This window comes from Prionailurus viverrinus, chromosome D1, assembly GCF_022837055.1.
Source record: "Prionailurus viverrinus isolate Anna chromosome D1, UM_Priviv_1.0, whole genome shotgun sequence".
Lineage (NCBI taxonomy): Eukaryota > Metazoa > Chordata > Mammalia > Carnivora > Felidae > Prionailurus > Prionailurus viverrinus.
In genome coordinates, this window is record NC_062570.1 from 98932263 (window position 1) to 98955907 (window position 23645).

General features: G+C 41.6%; 1 protein-coding gene across 8 annotated transcripts in view; it reads right to left on the reverse strand.

The window, feature by feature from the left end:
• Positions 1 to 23645, reverse strand: part of AMBRA1 (autophagy and beclin 1 regulator 1) — a 180540-nt gene that overhangs the window by 74576 nt on the left and 82319 nt on the right. For all 8 annotated transcript variants that reach the window (XR_007156198.1, XM_047877453.1, XM_047877452.1 and 5 more), the window contains 2 exons: positions 20820 to 20900; positions 20294 to 20394 (listed from right to left, as the gene is read on the reverse strand). Coding sequence is in view for 7 of the 8 variants with exons in the window: in XM_047877453.1 (XP_047733409.1) it covers positions 20294 to 20394; positions 20820 to 20900 (182 nt within the window). In the remaining variant the exon portion in view is untranslated. The remainder of the gene's footprint in view (positions 1 to 20293; positions 20395 to 20819; positions 20901 to 23645) is intronic.

Below are 23645 nucleotides of genomic sequence, written 5' to 3' on the forward strand. Positions count from 1 at the left end.
ACTTCAGGTGTGGTTAAGAGACACAAGGAAAATTAGAGAACTGATAGCTTGCATTTCTGTAACACATTTCTCTTATAGAATAAATGTTCTATTGACATCTTTTGGGTAAAGCTTTGTAACAGAACAAAGTTAATTATTTTCCTGTTACTTGTGGGGGAAATACAGTGATGTAACGATCAGGGGTAGGAATCATATAAAATCTAGTGCTTCTGGATACAGAGTTAACAACAGTGATTCAAAGTACGGAAAGGTAAAAAAAATAATTGAACCTGGAAGGCTTTTTTTTTTTTCATTGAAAAATATTTATTGAATGATGCTCAGTAGAGTTGGGGATGTGACAATAAGTAAGACAGACAAGGTTCTAGTCCATTCTTCTGGAAAGAAGCACACAAATGATAAAGAGTAAATAGTTACTGGATAACTACAAATTGTGGTAATGACTTTGAAGAAAACAAGATAATAACATTTATAGAGGGATTGAAGGGGGATGGTTAGGAAAGGCTTCTCTGAAGAGGTGAGTGTGAAGCCTGAGAATCAGTAGTGTAGAGAACTAAAGGGAAGAGTGTTCCAGGCAGAGGGAACAGCAAGTGCAAAATTACATGCATCATTAAGTGGACCAGGTTAATTTTCTTGGAAGTTTTGATAGTAGTTATGAAGTATACATTTTTAATTTAATTTTTTTAAACTTACATCCAAATTAGTTAGCACATAGTACAACAATGATTTCAAGAGTAGATTCCTTAGTGCCCCTTACCCATTTAGCCCATCCCTTCTCACAACCCCTCCAGCAACCCTCAGTTTGTTCTCCAGATTTATGAGTCTCTTCTGTTTTGTCCCCCTCCCTGTTTTTATATTATTTTTATTTCCCTTCCCTTATGTTCATCTGTTTTGTCTCTTAAAGTCCTCATATGAGTGAAGTCATATGATTTTTGTCTTTCTCTGACTAATTTCACTTAGCACAATACCCTCCAGTTCCATCCACATAGTTGTAAATGGCAAGATTTCATTCTTTTTGATTGCCAAGTAATACTCCATTGTATGTATATGTGTGTGTGTGTATATACATATACATATGTATACATATATGTATACACACACACACACACACACACACACCCCACATCTTCTTTATCCATTCATCCATCAATGGACATTTGGGCTCTTTCCATACTTTGGCTATTGTTGATAGTGCTGCTATAAACATGAGGGTGCATGTGTCTCTTTGAAACAGCACCCCTGTATCCCATGGATAAATGCCTAGTAGTGCAATTGCTGGGTCGTAGAGTAGTTCTATTTTTAGTTTTTTTGAGGAACCTCCATACTGTGTTCCAGAGTGGCTGCACCAGCTTGCATTCCCAGAACCTGGAAGGATTCTTAAATATTTCCCAGCACTTAGCATAGGACTTAGCACACAGAAGTTTAAACAATATTCCACTGAATTTAGTACCTACAAACTTGAAAACAAGACTATATGATCCATTTGAACAGCAACAGATGGAGTAGTAAAATCAGTCAGTTTTGGTATTTTTTCCTGGTGATTAATTTCATAATGAAGATAGTAAATATTAGAACTGAGGTAAAATAGTTTCCAACGAATAAGAGAATAAACGAACAAATAATTGTTCTGTGGTATATGATAAATATGAACAGAAGAGATCCATTCATATACTTCTCAATACAAAAAGAAAGTCTAATTTCTATCTCAAATTCTACCCTTTGACCTACTGGAGCTATACTGTCTGTTGGACAGAGGGAGGAGGAACCTACAAAGCATTAGTACGCATTTTAGATTCTTCCCTATGGCTAGCAGACAAGACTAAGGCTCAAGGAGAGAAACACAATACTGGTTCACTGAGGATACCTTATCCCCATCTACCTTTATCTAAGGAGATCCTGGACATGGTCTTTAGAGTCAGAAAGATGAAGGAGGGGGAAGGAAAAGTCAAGAAATTCAGAAGAGCCTGGGTGGCTCAGTCAGTTAAGCATCTGACTCTTGATCCGACAGTGCAAAGCCTGCTTGGGCTTCTCTCTCTGTATCTCAAAATAAATAAACAAACAGTTAAAAACATTATTTAAAAAAAAGTCAAAAGAGCAGCCATACAGTAAGTATATAGTTGAGAAATGGAAATTTAAAAACTCAGCTTGAGATGGTCCATAGATCTGTAACAGGAGGAGTGATCACACTATGCTCTCATAGGCTCAACCTGAGAACCTGGAGAAGAGTGGAGAAAATGAGTGGGGATGGACTGAATACATCTTTACTTTTTTTTTTTTTAAGGTTTATTTATTTTAGAAAGAGACAGACAGACAGACAGAGTGTGAGCCAGGGAGAGGCAGACAGAGGGAGACACAGAACCTGAAGCAGGTTCCAGGCTCTGAGCTGTCAGCACAGAGCCCAACACAGGGCTCGAACTCACAAACTGTGAGATCATGACCCGAGCCAAAGTTGGACGCTCAACCAACTGAGCCACCCAGGTACCCCTTTACTTTTTTTTTTTTAATGTTTATTTATTTTTGAGAGAGAGAGAGAAAGAGAGTGCAAGTGGGGGAGGGCAGAGAAAGGGAGACACAGAATCTGAATGAAGCAGGCTCCAGGCTCTGAGCTGTCAGTGTGGAGCCTGACATGGGGATTGAACTCACAAACCATGAGATAATGACCTGAGCTGAAGTCAGAGCTGCCTAACCGACTGAGCCACCCTGAATACATCTTTAAATGGAAAAAAAAAACAAAACCTCTTATCAACAGCAGTAAAATAAATAAATAAATAAATAAATAAAGTATATTAGATCCTCCTGAGAGTGGAATAGTAACCCAATTAACTTTAAACCCTAGTCAACCTAAGTGGCAGGCAGCCTCCAGGGCCCAATGCTAGGTATAATCTGGGATTCAAAGGATTAATCATGATTAAGAGAATTCAAACTTTTGGTTTCTCAAAACAAAGCAGTATGGGTGACTCCTTGATATTTCCTAATGTTCAACATTTAAGAATACCAAGCCAAAGAAAATCATAAGTGAAATAATCAACAGTTTTAACACCTAGGTCCTAGGTTGAAGAAGGAACAGAGAGGCATCCATTTCTCTGGGAGGTAGGCTGAATCTTAATTTCACCTATACTTGTTTTATAGTATTCTCTGATTGAGTTTATTAATCTTACAAAAAAAGCCCCTCCCATCACAAACTGCCCAATGAAGGAAAGACAAGGGAAGACATAAGAGGAGCTCTGAGGATAATTCAATTTGTCACAATTAAAATCTTCAAGATTAAAAAGTCTCACATTTGCCTTTATTATTTTAGAGGTTATTTATTTATATTGAGAGTGTGTGTGCATGAGCAGGGGAGGGGTAGAGAGAGAGGGAGAGAGAGAAACCCAAGCAGGCTCCAAGCTGTCAGCGCAGAACCTGATGCTAGGCTCAAACCCACAGAACTGTGAGATCATGACCTGAGCCACGATCATGACCTGAGCCGAAATCAAGAGTTGGAAGCTAAACCAACTGAGCCACCCAAGCACTCCCGCACATTTTCCTTCAGAGACAGGGCTCCTTAGGCCATTCCCAGTTTGATAGTTTGTTTCAGTTATACTCCCTACACAAGTTATGAGTCACATAAATTGTAAAATGTAAAACAGTCAAATCGTGACCAACACTGCTTATCTCTTGATATAAGAATCCCATAATGGGCGCCTGGGTGGCTCAATTAAGCATCTGACTTTCGTTCAGGTCATGGAGCCTGCTTGGGATTCTCCCTCTCTCTTTCTCCCTGCCCTTTCCCCTGCTTGTGTGCCTGCTCACATGCACATGTGCACACACTCTCTCTCTCTCTCTCAAAATAAATACACTTGAAATGAAATGATAAAAGAAACAAAAAGAAAAGAAAAGAAAAGAAAAGAAAAGAAAAGAAAAGAAAAGAAAAGAATCCCATAATTTCTTGCCATACACTTCCCACTTTTACTCTAAGGTCTCAGATCTGGAAGGAGGTGCAATGGGAGGCTGTGACATTCAGAATAAGGAGGGCAAAGAAAGCAGGCATCTTTTTGTTTGTTTGTTTGTTTGTTTGTTTGTTTGTTTAGAGGCAGAGAGAGGGAGAGAGAACTGCAAGCAGGCTCTGCACCATCAGCATGGAACCCAATGCAGGGCTCAAACCCACAAACCGTGAGATCACGACCTGAGTTGAAACCAAGAGCCAGCTGCTTAACCAACTCAGCCACCCAGGCACCCCCAACCTTTTTTCTTTTTAAAGTAAGCTCTATGCCCAATGTGGGGCTTGAACTCACGACCCCAAGATCAAGAGTCACATGCTCTACTGACTGAGCCAGCCAGGCGCTCTGAAAGCAGGCATCTTAAAATAAAGGATATCCCAAAATACCAAGATTATTTTTTCCAGGATTGCTAAACTCTAATGGCTTTTCTTCGGATGTCAGAAAAGAGCACAATCTCTCTCTTCAGAACTGCATTAGCTTTTCTGAAAAAAGCCCCTTTCCCACTTGGGAGAGACACTAATAACATGAAGGAAAAGGTAGACAACTCTACCTGGTGCCTGAAAACAAAGACTAATAAGTCTGTGCTAACCAAGCTTAAAACACAGAGTACCTGGAACTAATAGTAGAGAGGGACATGAAGTTAAGGGGAATGAACAGCCAGGCAGCCTTTCTGTCACCACTATAATCTCTAACTTCTCTCTTACTTCCACCAAGTGGCAGCCTGAGAAATTCTATAAAGGAGTCCTAAGGACAGTAGTTTAATGGGTCAGGTGGGGACAGGTGAGGTCTGGAAACTGCCATCAAAGCAAGCTCACTGTTTTCACTTAGATGACATATTTTAGGGGTGGCTTGGGCTGGATAGTAGTGGTAGAAAGGTATCTAAAGATTCCCAAGGTGACCCTTGGTGCTGCCTGCTTCGGATATCCCTAATAAGACCTTAAAATTCTTCTGAGGTAAGACATTGGTTAGAATAGCTGGAAACTTCTTCAGAGCAGGTGTTCCTAAGCTATCTCTGTAGGCTCTTCACCTAGAACATGAGGGTGGAGAAACTGGGTGTTTGAAAAAACTTATTTCAGCTTTGCACTGATATTTTCAGTTTTAATTAGTTTACCTAATAAGCAATGGAGCATTTTACCACTTTTCCCCAGTCACCTCACTTCAGCAGAATCAATGAAAACAGTTAGACCAAGAAACACTCTGTGGCTTTTATAAGCTCTCAAATACCTCTGATGTTAGCTGTACTCATTTTGCCTTAAAGAAAATCAAGTTCATATTCTGTGACCCATCACAGACAAAGGTAAAGGTAGGAGGAGAAGGGGACCCAAAGAGCAAAGGCAGAAAAAGGAAGGACAGTGGTGGGATCTCATCACCACATACTCGGGGCCTCTTACCAGGCAAGAGGAGATAAGCTCTTTGCACAGTCCGTACATTTCCATTCTTAGTGCTGTTCTTCCTTTCCAAGGCACCCCACGGCTCCACCTCCTCTTAGGAATGGAATCTGCATTCCTCCCTTCCCAGACTCAGCTGAGCACGTCACTTCACTTTCCAGTAGCAAACATGGTCACACACACACATTTCAAATAGTGGCAGCAACTCCCTTTCTGCTTCATGGTCATTTCATAAATTTGGCTAAGCTTTGAGGCAGGGCAACGAGATTTTTTTGTTTTTTTAGAGACACAGAGCAGGAGTGGGGGAGAAAGGTGGGGCGGGGGGGGGGGGGGAGAATCTCAAGCAGGCTCCACGCACATGGAGCCCAACACAGGGCTCGATCCCATGACCCTGGGATCATGACCTGAGCCAAAACTAGAGTTAGACGTTCAATCGACTGAGCCACCCAGGTGCCCCGTGAAGAGATGTTTAATAAGCTGGATGATGATGATCTCATAAAAGCCAACTGAAATTTCCAATGATAAGTACACACCTCTCTTGTTCATAGGCTGCCCTATTTTGAATAAAACTGCCCACCACAAAATCCAGGGCTCACAAGCAGCAGAGTGTACATCCTACCAGCCATTGAGATGGTTCTGAAAGAACATCAAGGAAGTCCTAAAAGAATCACTGGTGAACATGAAATTTGTCTCTATGTGCCTGAGGTCCAATCCACACATTCACATTTGGAGCCCATAAAATCAGTGTGTGTGTGTGTGTGTGTGTGTGTGTGTTTCTCAGCCTCATCAATCAGGTCAAAAGAAAGCTAAGTCCTGTGTTTGAGAGGAACTCAATTCTAGTCTCTCCCAACTGCTGGTGTAAGAAGGCACAGTGTGCCACAGCGACTGGGCACACAAAGATGCCTTAGTTTTCAGGAACTTTTCTTCCAAGTTGCTCCTGTTAGAGGAGCTGTGGATTATAAATGATGCCACAGGTACAGGTTCACTGACAGCCAATTTAGTAAGTGCTCGTACTGTTAATTCTGCCAGTCTTACTCCTACACAGAAATACACGTGGCCCCAAGGGGCCCAACCACCCACAGAGCTCTTCTGAACATCTTTTCATCCTCTAGCACAGAAAAATATATCCCAGAAAACACCCAAGAAAAGAGAAAAGATAAGGTAGTTTCTCTGAAACATTATGTCTAGAAAACCAGGATCCAGTTTCCTATCTGGATGTCATTTCTAAATTCATGTCTCTCAGAACAATCCAAATACTGATCTAAGCCAAGATGTTTCTCTGAAGTTCCAAATCTGTACATCTGTATCTTTTGGTATGCTGAAACTTTCAAGTATATGTAAGGACACTTAAAGAAGCAACTAGTTTAGAGTCAGCTACCAGGCTACCACAGATCTCAAAAATCTACTTAGTTGTGGTACAAGGTTACAGTAATTGCCCTTAATGAGTTAAGCCTCCCTGTATTTGCACCATTGAAGATCGTCCTCTCTGACTCCAGGCTTAAGCCACATGGCTTGCTTTGGAAGAACAATAAAAGTGATATAACCAGAGACCAGAAAAGGGCCTGTGCACTGAGGCCTGACTTCTGTTGTCTGTCTTTGGAATCCTGAGATGCTACAATAAAGAAGCAGGAATTAGCTTACTGGTGAACAGAAAAGAGATAAATCATCTCAACTGAGGCTAACCAGCCTGCCAACTGCCAGATACGTCCATGAAGTCATCTGTATGTTAGTTTTCTATGGCTACCATTAGAAATTACCACAAACTTAGTGGCTTTACATAGATTTACTAGCTTTCAGTTCTGCAGGTCAGAAATCCACAATGGGTCCTATGGGGCTAAAAATCACGGTGCTGGCAGGGCTGTGTTCCTTTCTGGAGGCTCTAGGGGAGGATTTTCTTCCTTATTCATTTGGGTTGCTGGCAGAATTCAGCTCCTTGCAATGGTAGGATTGAGGTCCCTGTTTCCTTGTCATTGTTAGCTGGGGCCACTCTCACCTTCTATCACTGCAATGTCTTTGACTATCCTGCTTTTCTCTTCCACTTTTAAGGGCTCCTGTGATTAGAATGGGTCCATACAGATAATTCCTCTCCCCACCTCAAAATCTGTAACTTCAATCAGATTTGCATAGTTCCTTTTGCCACAGAAAGTAACATATTCACAGGCTCCAGGAATGACGATGTGGAGATTTTTGGCAAGCCATTATTCTGCCTATACACCAAGACTATGCATACCCAGCCAAGCCATCAACTGACCACAGACAGCAGCCAAGTTGGCCCAGACCAAATAAACTACACATCGAACCCACAGAGTTGCGAGAAGAAGAAATGCTGTTTTAAGCAAGTAAAGTCTGGGGTGGTTTGTGAGGCAGGAAGAGCTAACTGATGCAATGGCCAAGGCTACCCCACTCTCTCTCTTTTTTTTTTTAAGATTTTAATTGTAGTAATCTCTACACCCAATGTCGGGCTCAAACTCACACTTGAGATCAAGCCCAAAATCAAGAGTTGCATGCTCTACCAACTGAGCCAGGCAGGTGCCCCAAGGCTACACCACTTCAGAGGGGTCTGTGCAACGCACAACCTGATAACATCCACCTTTTCCCCTTCTCTGCTCTAGTCCAACAAGCATGCCTAAGAGGCCACCAGCAGTTTTCTGCTCTCTGAATCATAACACAAGACAATTAAATTAGTGTTGCTTCTTCTTCCAGTCCAGATCTAGAGATTATTGCTGAAATGTAACAAGAGTCAGCCTTATTATCTCAATAGAACCATAGAGAAGCTTTCTGATCCATGACCAGAAGCCACATACATTAAAAAAAAACATATACGCTAGAAGCCTTAGAGAAGATTTGAAGGAAGGGGGGGCATCTTTTTTTTAAGTTTATTTACTTGAGAGAGAATGTGTGAGACAGAAGGGGGAGGGGCAGAGAGAGGAGAGAGAATCCCAAGCAAGTGCAGAGCCCAATGAGGGGCTCGATCTCACGAGGAGTTAGATCATGACCTAAGGTGAAATTAAGAGATGGATGCCTCACTGACTGCGCTACCCAGGCATCCCAGGGCCATCTTTTGATAGAGCAAAAGCTGTTGATGGAAGAGGGAAATTTCACTGCTACCCAACCATCTCTCCTCTACATAAAGGCCAATGAGGGCTTCGGGGCACAGCCTCTAAGCAGGGGTCTCTAACCCTTCATTAGCAGCAAATACATTTTCTCAAATGGGCTCTCCCTCAAATTTGCTGATACTTAAAGGTCTGCAAAACTTAAGTAGAAGGAAAATGCCAATAGCAAGTTAATGTCCTCTTTGCTCTTTTGGCTGACTTCCCTGCGCCTGGGTCTTGACTATTAATTGAATGCTATTCGGATTTCATCTCAAAAACAAATGAGGATGGAGACCAGAGGCCTGCCTTCCCCAGACTGATAAGAGCAGCACAGTGCAATTATACCCGAACAGCTTTGTTTTGGAATGTAATCACCGCCCCAGCCTTCTTCCCAATGGGATGGCAACAGTGTAATTACCTCTTCAGGATTCATTGTTTGGGAATGTAATTCTACAGGGCCCCCTTTGTAGGGGAAAGGAGCTGCAAAAAGAATATAACAGAATTCGTAGCCCCCTCCCCAGTAGTAGTCTTGGGAGCCGAACAAATTATTTTTGTTCTCTTAAAGTAAAGCCAGAGTTTAAATTTCAGTCTGTTTTTCTACCAACAAGGAGTCTCCCATACCCCATGATGATTCTATTTGAAAAGTCCCAATCTAAAGCAAGACTGCCTGAGTCCCACTTCCCACTTTGTCAAGTACTAGCTGTGGTCTTGGGCAAATTAATCTCTCTATGCCTCAGTTTCCTCATCTGCAAAAATGAGTAGTAGCAGGACATACTAGAATGTTGTGAAGATTAAGTGAACATGTAAGAAGTGCTTAGAATAGTACTTGACATATAGGAAGTGCCCTTGGATTTGTTTGTATGTCTTAAAGCACATTTGAAGCACCATATTCCACGGCCATTACATTTGCAAATGTGATCTAACACCAGCTCATGGTCAAATCTAAGCTTGACTTACCATGTTCTTTCTTTCCACAACCCCTTTTGCCAGTTCAGCATGCAGGGTAATGTTGGATAATTTTAAGTGCTGTTAATGAACTAGCACAGTCTCTGAGCTATATGCCCAGGTAAAACTTCACTCTAATTGGCGGGAGTGACTGTATTTCCATGTCACTCCTTTATGTTACTAGTCCAAGGGAAACTGTAATAAAAAGATTGTTGTTAGGGGTGCCTGGGTGGCTCAGTTGAATCACAAAGGCACCTAGGTGGCTCAACTGGTTGAACCTCCCTGACCCTTGATTTCATCAGCTTAGGTCATGCTTTCATGGTCATGCAACCACACCCCATGTAAGGCTCCCCACTGAGCATGGAGCCTTCCTCAGATTTTCTCTCTCCCTCTCTGCCCCTCCCCCCTTCTCTTCTCTCTCTCTCTCAAAATAAAAGACTGCTGTGGAATCTTGCTGTTGAAAAACTAGCAGGCATTACCAAAAGCAGCCATTGGTAACATGGCAGATTCTAGAGAAAATTTACCTTTCTAGCCAGATTTATTTATGAAAACAAAGGATATACTTTCCTCACATGCGTAACGTACACCTCACCTTTCTCAACAGTACCCTGTTCCCACTGGGAACTTTGACCTTCTACATTCTGTCCACCTTTCTGTCTGTTCCTTGGTAGCCTAGACCAGTTAAATTCTCTGCTTAGGAGAAAATGCTTTTGGCTTGTGCTTCACCAGCCATAAGCCACAAAAATAAAGATCATGAGTTTATTGCCAGGCAGGCATACCCCAAGAATACAGTCCCATAGCTCAAGCCAACAGGAGTGAAGCTGGGTCCCTTTTGCATGGCGCATATAGCTGCAGTGAGATCGGCTTAGGACAAACCAAGGGACTCATTTCAGTAGCCCTGTAATAATGAAAAGCTGTGGTTACAGGATAACTATCTGGCTCTGGGGTGAAAATTAACTCCTAGCCAAAAGAAACACCTCCAGGGGGTCTCAACACTCCAAAAGGTCCCTGGTCACCCATCTGCAGGTGCCTCTTTCCACATTATGTCTTATACCAAGATATCCATGCTTGTTCTTGGCTTCCAGCTGAGTGGCACAGGGACCCCGGGGAAGAGTTGGCCTTGTGGATCAGCAGTTGTTAAAGAAAGGAAATTAACACCCACAGGTTGGCTCTACTTTGGTAAAGAGGGTGAGAGGTGCTGTCTGCCAGCTCCCATGGCATTTCCAGCCAGTTTGGAATAAATGAGGCTGCTTGAGCTCATAAAAAGAGAAAGAGAAAGAAAAGCTAATGTGAGCTCAGAGTTTTTAAAAGGAGGAGGTGGAAGGTTAGCATGGTTTATTAGCTTTCGGCATTTACATTGATCATGTGGGTTAAACTGATGGAGTAGATGCGACAGCATAAGGGTTGTTCCAAGTCTTTCCGGGTGTTGTGGAAGATCTCTAATCTTGAATAAAGTGGAGACTCTCTGGCTGCTGTGTCCACTAGGAAATATGGGCACTGACCTCACATTTAGCTTTTTCTTTCCTCACATCCCATCTGTAGATTTCTATATTATATCATTTGTTTTGAGGGGTTGCAAAATATGTCAAAGCAAAACCAATCAGAACCTAAGAAGAGGGAAGTAAAGGTTCTGGCATTACAGTGAATACTTCAGATTAGAGGCCGTCTTCAGGTGGCACCTTCAAAATGAGTCGTATTTCTAAGGAGTACACACAACCACGGGTCTTAATAAACTCTGAGATCACTCTAGGTCTGGGGAAGCCTCAGACTACAGAGAACTTAAAAGCACAAGTAAACAGTGGGGTCTCAATCCAGATTTACGGATGCTAATACTTCTCTTTCGGGGAGGAGAAAGAGGAACAGGTGGGGAATTAGTTTAGAGGTTGGGGGAGAGGTTATAGGTCAAGTCCTTCTACTTTCTGCTGCAGAAATACTGTAAGGTGCTTAACTCTCACAGCCAGCCTTCTGTTTATACGTCTAGTTTGGCATTTATAGCATAATGCCAACTTAGTAGATGTTTTTGGAGGGCAGAGATCATGTCATGTTCACCTGGATACCTGGATACCTAATACTGTGCTGTATAAACAACAGAAGCTTAATAAATGCTTACTGAATCAAAATAGCTGATATACCAGCTGAGCACCCTTTAGGTAATGGTGTATTCATTCATTCTTCCCCATTATTAACAGCTCCACATGAAGAAGAGTTATACAACAGGGGCTCACCAGCACGAATGTATGTTGGGTTCCTGGTATTACCACCTCATCTCTTCCCATGCCTCTGTCTCTACATCTGTTCCTAGCTCAGTGAGTTGTCAAGTTTTAAAATACACCAAGATCACCAAAAAGACTCTTTAAAACACAAACTCCTGGGTCCTACAATCAGAATTTCTGATTCAGTGGGTCTGGAGTAGGGCCCAAGGATATGCATTTATAACACGTTCCCAGCTAATGATGCTACGGGGTCCAGGAAGTACACTTTGAGTATCTCATGTTGCCATGGTTACACAGAGGCAAACACTTGGTCTGCTGAGTAGATGCTTATTTTATTAATACAAGTCAGGGACAGAAAACAGTTTGTCATATGCAAACTCCTCTATTCTTCCCCACTTGGGTGACATGACTAATGGCAACAGGTGACACACTAGGCTGTCAAATTATCAACACAAGGACTCTCAGGTTACCATCTGTTGGTGCCACAGAGCAAAAGGCCCACAGTATTTTCAACTCACTGACCACAGCAAAAGGAGGCAAAGCTCTGCTTGGGACCCAGGAAGAGCACCATTTGGGAGAAGACAGAACAGTGGCAGATCAGCAAGGTTATAATCAGTGAGGAGACTGACACTGCTCCAATTCATACTGGTCTCCAAAATTTACAATAAAAATAATAGTAACGATAATAGCTAACATCTACTGAATGAATATTTATTGTGTGCCAAAAAAATGCTATTCTAAGTGTCTCCTTATTTTCACTCATTTAACTCACTTAATCCTTAAAACAATCCTATAAGCTAAGTACTATTCTTATGCCCATTTTACAGATCAAGAAACTGGGGCCCCAAAAGGTAAAATAAATTAACTGAATTAATACTGTTGGGAAGTAGCAGAATGAATATCTGAACCTAGACAGTCTGGCTCTGCAATCCAAACCCTTAAACATTTTGCTATACTGCCTCCCAAGCAGTATATACTGTAACCGGCAGCTGTCCTTCCCAAACTTCACTTATTGATCCTCATAGACCTATTTAAAAAAAATGGGGACGTGTTGAGAAGTTCTTCAAACTGTAGCAAAAGACATAAATCCTTGGTCCGAGCCAGGTTTGAGCCGTATCCTCCTTAACTAATCAGGATTGGCAGTTAAAGTCCTAGGGGATTTATTAAATTTGTTTTTTTTTTTTTAGTAGCAGGGCCAAAACAAATAGAAAATCAGGCCACTCCCTGGCTAGACTGTAAACTCCCTAAAGGCAGAACTATTGAATTCTTTCATAAGACCCAAAGTGCCTTGAAAAACGCTAAGCATTTGGAAAGTGCTACACACACTTCAAAAGGACAGCACAGGAAGGGCATAGTTTAGTGTGAAGCATCAGTGGGGAAAGATCCAGAGGAAATTTCCTGGGGGAAAGACAGAGGCACAGAAAAACTTAGTCACGTAATATAAAAGGGACAGAAAAGTTCATTGACAAAGCTCAATATTTTCCTCTAGAAAAACCTGAAGCAGCACAGGCAATTCAGCTTAGAAACTAAGACCCAGGGTCTCAGTAAGCACACTTTTCACTAGTGGTGTTAAGGAGACGCAGTGAAGCGTTGGGGTAGAATGGACCCAGACACTCCAAGGACCGGTGGACACCAAGTAAGTCAAAGTCCTGGGTCCTGTAAGGCATCTGGGAAGGCTGGGTTCTCTGGAAGGGCTGCTGCATTTACTTCTCTGTTTCCCAGGCAACCAAGCCAGCCCCTATGGCCTTCACTTTCATCACTGGAGCAGAAGGAAAGGTAATCGGGTTAATTATTAAAGGAGCACTAGCTACGACCACCACCACTAATTGTCCATTTATCTGGGGTTTATAAACAGCCATCTTAATTGATGCTGAGTTGCAATATGTCACTCACTTTATTTGCCTGGCTACTAGGTACCAGAGAGGTATAGGACATGGAGATAAAGGGTCTAACACCAGAACTATTATTTATTTCTCTTCATATTCATTTAAGTATGCCGTGATGACCCTCAAATGCACTCGCTACTGTTCATCTTTCCCAGATTTGTCAATTTAAGCAAAGATCTAGTATATAGTAATTAGACAATGTGTTGCATTAAAGCACTATGATATTGGGTTGAGAAATCAAGCTAATTCCTAAAAGTCAGCAAGCCCAAGGCCCCAGATGCTCACCAAATGGCCAAACTAGAGCAGACAGGCCTCCTACAAGTAATTCCTTGAGGTACCAGGGAAATAGGGAACATCTAAGAGAGAGGACAAGTGTTTTTAATAGAGAGGAGAGAGGCAAAAGACAAACAAAAATAAAGTTAACAAGGAAAAGAAAAGTCTTACAAAAGAGGTAGCTCTGTCTTACCCACAACAGGCAATAAACAGAAGGATGCCTGGGACATGAGATTATATAAAGCAATTATTCTAACACTGCATTGCTGGGTTTGTAATATATATAGATGCAATATACATAACAACAGTAGCACAAAGGAAAGAGAAGGGAATACAACTATAGTGTAGCAAAGTTTCTGTATCTTACCAGAATTAAGTCTGTATTAAGTCTGAAATAGATTCTGACAAAAGACAGTTTAAAAATCAGTAAAGAGATTAACATGGTACATTAGAAGATATCCACTTAATATTAAAAAAGTAAGCAAAGGAGAAACAGGAACAAAAAAGACAAGAGAAATACAGAAAATAGCTAAATGGTACACAAAAATCCAACTATACCAACTACATTAAATGTGAATGAAATAAATAATCCAATCAAAGGTAGAGATTGTCAGGCTGGATAAAAAACAAAAATCAATAACACAAGTTTGAACTGCATGGGTCCACTTAGATGTGGATTTTTTTTGATAAATACAATACAGTACTATAAATGTTTTTTTTTTCTGGGGCACCTGGATGGCTCAATCGGTTAAACAGCCAACTTCAGCTCAGGTCATGATCTCGTGGTTCGCGAGTTCGAGCCCCACATCAGGCTCTGTGCTGACAGTTTAGAGTCTGGAGCCTGCTTCAGATTCTGTGTCTCCCTCTCTCTCTGCCCCTCCCCTGCTCTGTCTCTGTCTCTGTCTCAAAAACATAAACATTGAAAAACAAACAAAAAACATTAAAAAATAATAAAAAATAAATGTATTTTTTTCTTCCTTATGATTTTCTTAACATTTTCTTTTCTCTGACTCACTTTATGATTAGAATACAGTATATAATGTATACAATACAGAAAATAACGTATTAATCAACTGTTTATGTTATTGGTAAGGCTTCCAGTCAACAGTAGGCTATTAGTAGTTAAGTTTTGGGGTGTCAAAAGTTATACATAGATTTTCGACTACACGGGGTCATGTCCCTAACCCCTGTATTGTCCAAAGGTCAACTGTGTATGTTTTCTATAAGAGACATACTTTAGATTTTTAGATTCAGAAATATATATTGAAAGTTAAAAGGATGGAAAATATATATATCACACAATCAACAGCCATAAAATAGCTGGAGAGCTATACCAACATAAGAAAAGTTAGATTTCAAGACAGTATTACTAAAGACAGAGGAATATTTTATATGATAAAAGAATTAATCAGGAAGTCATAACAACTATAAAAATATACGTACCTAACAACAGGGTCTCAAAATATATGAAGTAAAATGTGACAAAACTGAAGGGAGAAATACACAATTCAATAATAACTGGAAATTTCCTTAACCAAGGATAGGCCAACTAGACTGAAAATCAGCAATGATATACAAAGCTTGAACACCACCATCAACCAAGTAGATCTCCTTGGCATCGACAGCACATTCCATGCAATGAAAACAGAACACACATCCTTGTCAAGCACACAGGTAACATTCTCCAGGACAGACCATGTGCTAAGCCATAAAACAAGTTTCAATAAATTTAAGATAATTGAAATCATATACCCCAGTGACATTAAGTAAGAAATCAACAGAAGGAAATTTGGTAAATTCACAAATATGTGAAAATTGAAGCACACTCCTTTTTTTTTTTTTTTTTAATGTTTATTTACTTTTGAGAGAGAGAGAAAGAGAATATGAGCTAGGAAGGGGCAGAGAGAAAGGGAGACAGAAACCGAAGCAAGCTCCAGGCTCTAAGCTGTCAGCACAGAGCCCAATGTGGGGCTCAAACCCACAAACCGCAAGATCATGACCTGAGCTGAAGTCAGACGCTTAACCGACTGAGCCACCCAGGCACCCCAAAGCACACACTCCTAAGCGTCTAGTGGGTCAAAGAAGAAATCATAAGAGAAAAATTTGGATGACTGGGCACAAAGCCATCTCTAGCCCAGGGCACTTGACCAGGTCCCAGTGACCTGTGGCAAGGAGCAAGAAAATCCTGACACTTCCCACTGATTTTAATCAAAACACTAAATTAAGTACATCAGGCCCACATGTGCTGGGAACAGATGATCATTAGGATGAAAGTCAAAAAGATTAGGCAGGACATATAACTAATACCCTACATTATCCAGGTCCCTATCCCTCAGAAGTTTCTTTTCTTCCAGTAATTACCAGGAAGATGTCAAAAGCCAGAACTCCTCATTTCACTTTTATGAGACCTCAAACATGCAGAAAAATACTGTAAGCTTATGAACCTTTTGGCAGTTACTCCCTACTTGAACTCAGACAAAACATGGCACAGAAGATTATGAGTCAGGCAAACAGACCTGGTTTAAAGTTCTGGGTCTGCCTCTCACCGTGTTATATTGGGCAAGTGACCTAACTTCTCTGAATGTCAGTTTTCTTCCCTGCAGAATGGAACTGCACCACCTACTTCACAGGGTTGCCACAATGTTTTATAGGAGGTCATGCGTGGGAAAGCACTTAGGACAGCACGTGGCCCATAGTAAGGGGTCATTAACTTCATGTCCTTCTTTGTTATCAGTGGCTGTTATTACTAAAAAGTCAGCAGGGGGAGCTCCCCAGACTTCTGTGTTTTTCCCAAAAAATATACCTGGTAGAGCTGCAGTAGCTTTAAATTCACTTATATCTCTTTAAGTACGGGTTCAGAACTTGTGCTGCTAAAGAAGAGGCAAGACGTGGATAAATGGGTGACTGGAGGTCACTGGCAACCTACAGAATTGGGGGGAGGCACCAAGATAAAGAGGAAGAGATGAAAATTAACAATCAAAACACTTCTCTGTAGTAGCTTCTGTTTTCTATTATCACTCTCAGGCTCATGTGGGAGGAAGTAGGCAGAATGGATCTTAATTTTCTGCAAATCCATTTTTGTTGATGACTCTGAATGGCTTTGGCTACCATCCACTGGAGACTCATTTGTCACAACAGTACTGGTCACACCTCCTAAAACTAAAGGTGTGTATATGCTTCACCCCTGCAAAAAGGCATTCACCTTTCAAAGGGTCTGGCTTTATGTTTGGAGCTAAGAACCAAACAGCAAGATTCAGGGATGGTCAACCATCTAGCCTTTGAGCTACAGGAGCACAGGAGCCATGCCTATTATTCACTCTGGTAGCCTAGAACAGTGCCTGGTACATAGCTACAGAACAAATACCTGTTGAATATAATTGTGTTGAGACCATCACAACTGCAATCCAATCACACAAGTGAAAGGTGCCTCTCCAGGAAAACTAGGAGCGCTTACTGCTAAAAGCCCAAAAATGTCATTACTTTAGGAGCTCTATTACATGATCGCAGTAAGTGTAATAAAAAGCAAAACATCTGTGTCCAGGAGGGCAAGAAGGCTTAGAGAAAAGGCTAGTACATAATGATTTTCTTCAGCAAGCACTGCTGGTTCATAAAAGGCTACGTCTAGAAATCACTTAAAACAGAGGAATTAAAGCAAGTAAGAAAAACCCTGAATAACTTCTTCTAGATTAAGGTCCTTGAAGAAGAACGCTATTTTGACGCTCTGTCCTTTAAAATAACTGTAGGGAAGCAGACTAGGAGACTCTGGAGTCCGGCTGCCTGGCTTTGTTCTGGCTCCCCAACTTCTAGCTGTATTACTCTGGGCAAGTTAGCTTTCTGGGCTTTAGTTTTGTCCACTGTTAATTAGGTAATAGCACCTATCTCAGGATTACTGATTTACTGGTAAAGCACTTAAAATACTCCCTACTATACAGCAAGTGCTCAATAAATGAGAGACTTTGGGGGGTTGTTGTTATTATCATTATTATTAAAATGTTCTCAAGAGAAGAATAAAAGTAATACAGCTGCCAACAGAATCTAGAGGGACATCCAAATTACAGGTACCCCCATTTCCTGAAAGTCTGTGTTACACCACTTCACTTTTACAAAAGGCCTACAATCGTATTTGTTTTCACTAACTGAAGAAAATCCAAAGAGGATTCTGATTTTCACTTTAATGAAAAAAGGCAAAAAGTGAAAATAGCGTTCAGCATTTGTTTTATAGAGAGCTATTGCAGAGGCAGCATGCACCCTGGGCATCAAGCTGCCATAGCTTTGAACCGTGTCTGTGAGCACATTTGTGCTTTATCTCTATTTTCTGCATCCATTAGCAAGATGTGTCTTAAAGTATGAGAAAAGCCTGAGAGAGGTTATTTTTGGGGTCTGGGTACACTAAAAAATTTTGCCATATAAATTAATGGTAATTGCTCCTTTGCTTTGCGTCATTTTGGCTTGCAAAAGGCTTTATAGGAACACTCCGGGTTTTTTTTTTTTTTTTTAAGTTTATTTATTTTGACAGAGAGAGTGCATGAGTGAGCACAAACAAGGGAGGGGCAGAGAGAGAGAGAGAGAGGGAGGAAGTGAGGGAGTGAGGGAGAGAGGGAGAGAGGGAGAGAGGGAGAGAGGGAGAGAGAGAGAGAGAGAGAGAGAGAGAGAATCCCAAGCAGGTTCCGCATTCCACACTGAGCCCAATGTGGGACTCGATATCACGGACCCAGAGATCATGCATGACCTGAGCCGAAATCAAGAGTCGGACGTGTAACCGACTGAGTCACCCGGGTTCCCCAGGAATACTCTACTTCTGAATAGCAGAGGAAACCTGTATCTACAAATGATGAGGCTTTTAAGAAAAGACCAATAGGTTCTCTGTAACATGTATCTTGAGAAAACAGAAGAAACTAGTTAATTGTGAATGGAAATCATCTGCTAACCTAACTCAAGTGAGATTCTTAAGAATCTAGATTTCCTTCCCCTTGAGATACTTGGCATCCTTTGTTAGAGAACTTTTCTCAGTAGATTTCATATCTCTAAACAACTGCCTGCTAGAACACAACCCCAATAGTCAAAAGTATTCATAAGTGAAAGTGGGCCGTATGGGGATCAGACCTCTAGGCATAAAGTAGGGTAACAGGAAATGTAGGTACAGTTCTTAAATCAAAAGAAGAAAAAAACATACAGCTGTTCCCACAAAAAGCTAAATGCCAAGGAAATAGATTTTCCAGCAGTAGAGGAGCAGGAGGTGCTGTGTGGGGTGGTGGAGGCAGATGTCTGGAACAAAGGGTGGAGAAGAGCTCTGTAGTACTGCCTGGCAGCAAGTGATTATCTGCCAGGGAGGGGCTTCTATGTGCCATTAGCCAAGCCACACAGAAACACCAAGCATGGAGAGGCATAGAGGCATGGGGTCTTTTACCAAATAGGGCCAGAGGTCCTAGGACGAGGTTGTCAGGAGACCATGCTATAGTCTGCTCCCCCGGCAAGGTGGGCCTACAAAGTCCTGGTGTCTAGCAGAGAAACCACTGAGGTTTCTGGGATTTCTAGGCCTTGACACTGGGGTCAAGGATAGTCCTGCCTAGGGGAGGCCAGATCCCATGGCCTTCCGGATGTCACAGTAGCTTGGTTAGAAATCACATTCTCTTGGGCTGACAGTGCCACTGCCTCACGGAGATCCCTTCCTACCTTTAACCACCACAATGGACCAGGTTTTCCAAAACATAATGTCTTTATGAAATTTTTAATAGATGCTTATTAAAGACACACATAAATGTGGATTCATGTTTATACCTTTTATGCCTTTACATACATAAATACAGAGGTTGGCAGTGGAGGTGAGGGGGAAAGGGAGGAAAGTGCATGATGGGGAAATAACCTTTGTCAGGAAAAACCAGAATTCTGCTTTGTTTCCTTCTCTAGACACTGCCCAGAAGCAGGAGCATATACCATGTATGACAGCCTAGTCACATCATATATCTTAGCCCATAAACATGGGTCACTAAGCTATTCAGTCACCATAAAACTGCCTCAGCTGGGCTTGTCCAGCCCATTTTCTGTTTCTGAGATTTCTGAGCCAGCTCTATGGGTCTCTTCTCATCCTTCCCTGGAAGATTCCACAGTGCCTGGAAACTCCATCTACTGGCAGATGAGTGAAGGGTTGAAGAGGTGTGCATTAAGCTCCTAATTAAATCACAGGATCTGGTTCATGAGTATCTCACCAACCAAAACATGAACAAGACACCTTTATCATTCAATTAAAAGCATAGCCAGAATCTAATTCCTGGATTAAGAAATAAGTAGTTTAAAGAATTTTTTTGAAAAAAAAAATGAGGAAAGTGGGAATGGGCAAGATAAACAGCTTTGTTCCATCCTAGTTTCCTGCATTGAAGTAAGGAACTGAGTATAAGACCTCAAAACAGTTTTCAGCCAGATGCCAAGAGGCCATCACATCCACATAAGTAAAGGAAGGGACAGCTTTATCTGGCTCCTCGCCCTTTCAGCTTTTCAAAATTCAAAGAAATACCTCCTTACCTGCCAGGACTCTGTTAACAGAAGAGTGAGTAGCCAAGCCAGGCTGTCCACGTTCGTGAAAAATCCCCGCGTAAGGCAAGTACTCAGGCAGCAAGAAACGCCTATAAGAAGGAACCACGTGTGAAAAGCCTATAAAAGACTACTACAACACAAAGGAGATACACTATCCACCTACCCCCAAAAATCAAAGCTAAGGGATCCACTAAACCTAGGAATCCACAGAAGCCCAACATGGAGTAAAAATTGCTGGGATTTATCCTTCTGCAGATTTGTATCTCCTTCCTGATCTTTCTTCTGCAGTTTTGCGGGGCTTCTAATCTTGAATAGGACGCTCCCAGTGCCACTTGTCCATCTCTTTTCATTGCGGCCAATCATCTCCTGTCAAGTCATTAGGTGGCAGGGCTGGATTATAGGCTCACTAGGAAATAATTTCAGATATGGAATCCAAAGCTCAGAAAGTAGGTTTAAAAATGAAACGAGGCTCTCATAAAGGCTCCCTCATAAAGGCTAACTACCAAGTTCTTACCTTGGGACAAAACGTCCAAGTGAAGGTGCAGACATCCGGGCATTGCGTGGAGCTCGGTGCCTGGATCTGTCACCATTGTCCCTGGAGAAAACAAAAAGACTAGATATAAGAGAGTCATTAAAGCAGAACCAGATAATAGCCCAAAAGACAAACATCCCCTAAACTAAGTTCCTACACTTAGGTGAAGATCCCAGAGAAATGAGTCATCTGGTTGCTTACTAATTTGGATGGCACATTAATACACTACAATTCTGAGGGAGCCTAGGTGGCTCAGTCATCTGAGCATCTGACTGCAGCTCAGGTCATGATCTCGTGGCTTGTGGGCTCAAGCCCCACATCAAGCTCTGTGCCAACAGCTCAGAGCCTGGAGACTGCTTTGGATTCTGTGTCTCCCTCTCTCTCTCTGCCCCTCCCCCATTTGCACGTGCGCTCACTAATCTCTCTCTCTCTTTCAAATAAATAAACATTACAAAATTCTTTTTAATATATACATTTCTGGAGTACCCCAACCAGAAGATTTATAAACATTTTCTAACAGCTCAGTAAGAAGGAAGAAGATTTTTCACGAGTTAATGTGATCTCTGATCTGAAACTGAAACCAAAAGTCCTCTAAAGGGACCTGGAATGGAAATGTATAAACTTTTTTTAGATTGAAAGAGAAATTTTGGCTTTGGGGGATCCTGAAGGGAATCCTCCCATTGATTTCATTCAGCAAATGGTTATCTCTAAATGAATCTGTTTAGGCCTTTGGTGTGGAAAAATCACTCATGAAAAGTGAAAGAAAAACAACACAACAAAAAGACTAAGCAGTCCCTTCTATGAGGGACTGCAAAACTGGCAATGATGGAGAGTATTAGACAATGTAATCCCAAGCATTTGAGTAAAAAGAAAAAAAGTCTAGGTGTTTTTCTTTATGGTCTGTTAAAACAATAGTAATAACCACCATTTATTAAATATCTATTAAGTTCTAATATAAAGGTTATTAATACGTTATTCTATTTAATCCTTCTAACTACCCCATGAGGTATTATTAGTAGCTTTGTTTTATAGATACGGAAATGAAGGAGCAGAGAGGCAAATGCCCAAGGTCACACAACGAGTAAGTGGCTGAGGCAGAATTCAAGGAGTATCTATCTGATTCTGAAGCCCTTGCTCTTTCCCCTACACTTTGCTGCCTCCTACAAGAAAAGGGAAGACAGGGGGACTTCACGTGGCTTAGTTTCCAATGAATCAAAGGAACAATAAGCCAAAGGGCACTGGCTGGACAGAGCAGTTAATTAGCTGCTTAACCAACTCCACAAAATAAATGAACCTCTGAAAGCTTGATCTGGTATTTTTTCTGAGTTCTCCCTTTGGATTATCTTCAACTTAATGAGATCACCTTCAAACTGGCCTTGGAACCAAAGTTAAGACAATACTCTGGCTTTCAAATGGGCCACTGGGAGCTTTACAAGCCAGAAATGAAAGCCTAGGAAGGTTTTTATATTTTGGTGGGTTTGGATGCTGAACATTAACAGAGAAATCAATATCAGGGATATTGGAAGCTGATCCATTAAAAGTCAGTACTCGGTCTTTATTTTCCCCAAAGAGAAGGCATACTGTTGTTTTCCTTAACATGTCATATCCCTTTGACTTGAAACTCTATAGATGAAGGGAGAGGCAAGGGGAGGGAGAGAGAGAAAAGACCATATGGAAAGTAAAAAGGTTATTAAAAACAACAATGATGGGGCGCCTGGGTGGCGCAGTCGGTTAAGCGTCCGACTTCAGCCAGGTCACGATCTCGCGGTCCGTGAGTTCGAGCCCCGCGTCAGGCTCTGGGCTGATGGCTCAGAGCCTGGAGCCTATTTCCGATTCTGTGTCTCCCTCTCTCTCTGACCCTCCCCCGTTCATGCTCTGTCTCTCTCTGTCCCAAAAATAAATAAACGCTGAAAAAAAAAAAAATTAAAAAAAAAATAAAAACAACAATGAAATCAGGAGTTCCTGAACAGTAGATCACGGCTCTGGGAAGCCCACAAATTGTTATAAGATTTTGGCAGCCACATGTACACAAGGAATAAATGAATATCAAACAAATAAGTTAGTTCTCAAATTTAGCATATTATTGATTTTCAAATAAATCCAGCTTCAAGTTTTGATCAAAGTACCAATTCACTTAAAAATACAAATGAATTCATGATAGCTTTTCATAACAGCGTATTTTACTTCTCAAAGGGCACTAAAAGTCCAGCTAATTATCATGAGAAAAGTTAGCAAACATTTTGAAGTTAAAAAGGGCCCTAAGGAAAAGAAGGGTCCCAAGCCTCAAAAAGGTTAAAAACTAAGCTGTAGAAAGAAACATCATGGGATAACTGTGAGTACTTGTTCTGTAGCTAGGAGAGAGAGCTGGCCTTCCCAGAATCACACTGTGGAGCTGACAACTGGATTCTGTAAGGTCCCAAGATGCCTCTCCCTCCGGACGACGAACAATACTCTATCTGGTGAAGAGTAGGGAAGGAGAAGCCAGTGTGCTAGATCGTTCTACTGCTCAGCAGTTGCCAGTGCTCAACGACGGCACAGAGCTTGGTGAAAGGACACCAGAAGACAGTTTAGAAAAATGAACAAACACACCAGGGCTGGGGAAATTTCCGGGCTCTTTCGACATAATTCACAAGCCTCTTTTCCAACACCTACAAACAACCAACTTTCTGATTCAGTTTCTCCTTCCATTTGAAAAAGCGGGGGGGGGGGGGGGGGGGGGGTGAGACACAAAACATGGCCAGAGATAATGGCTTTATAGTATTTAGAGATCACTGGAGGATATACAGGAAAATACGAATGAGATCAGCT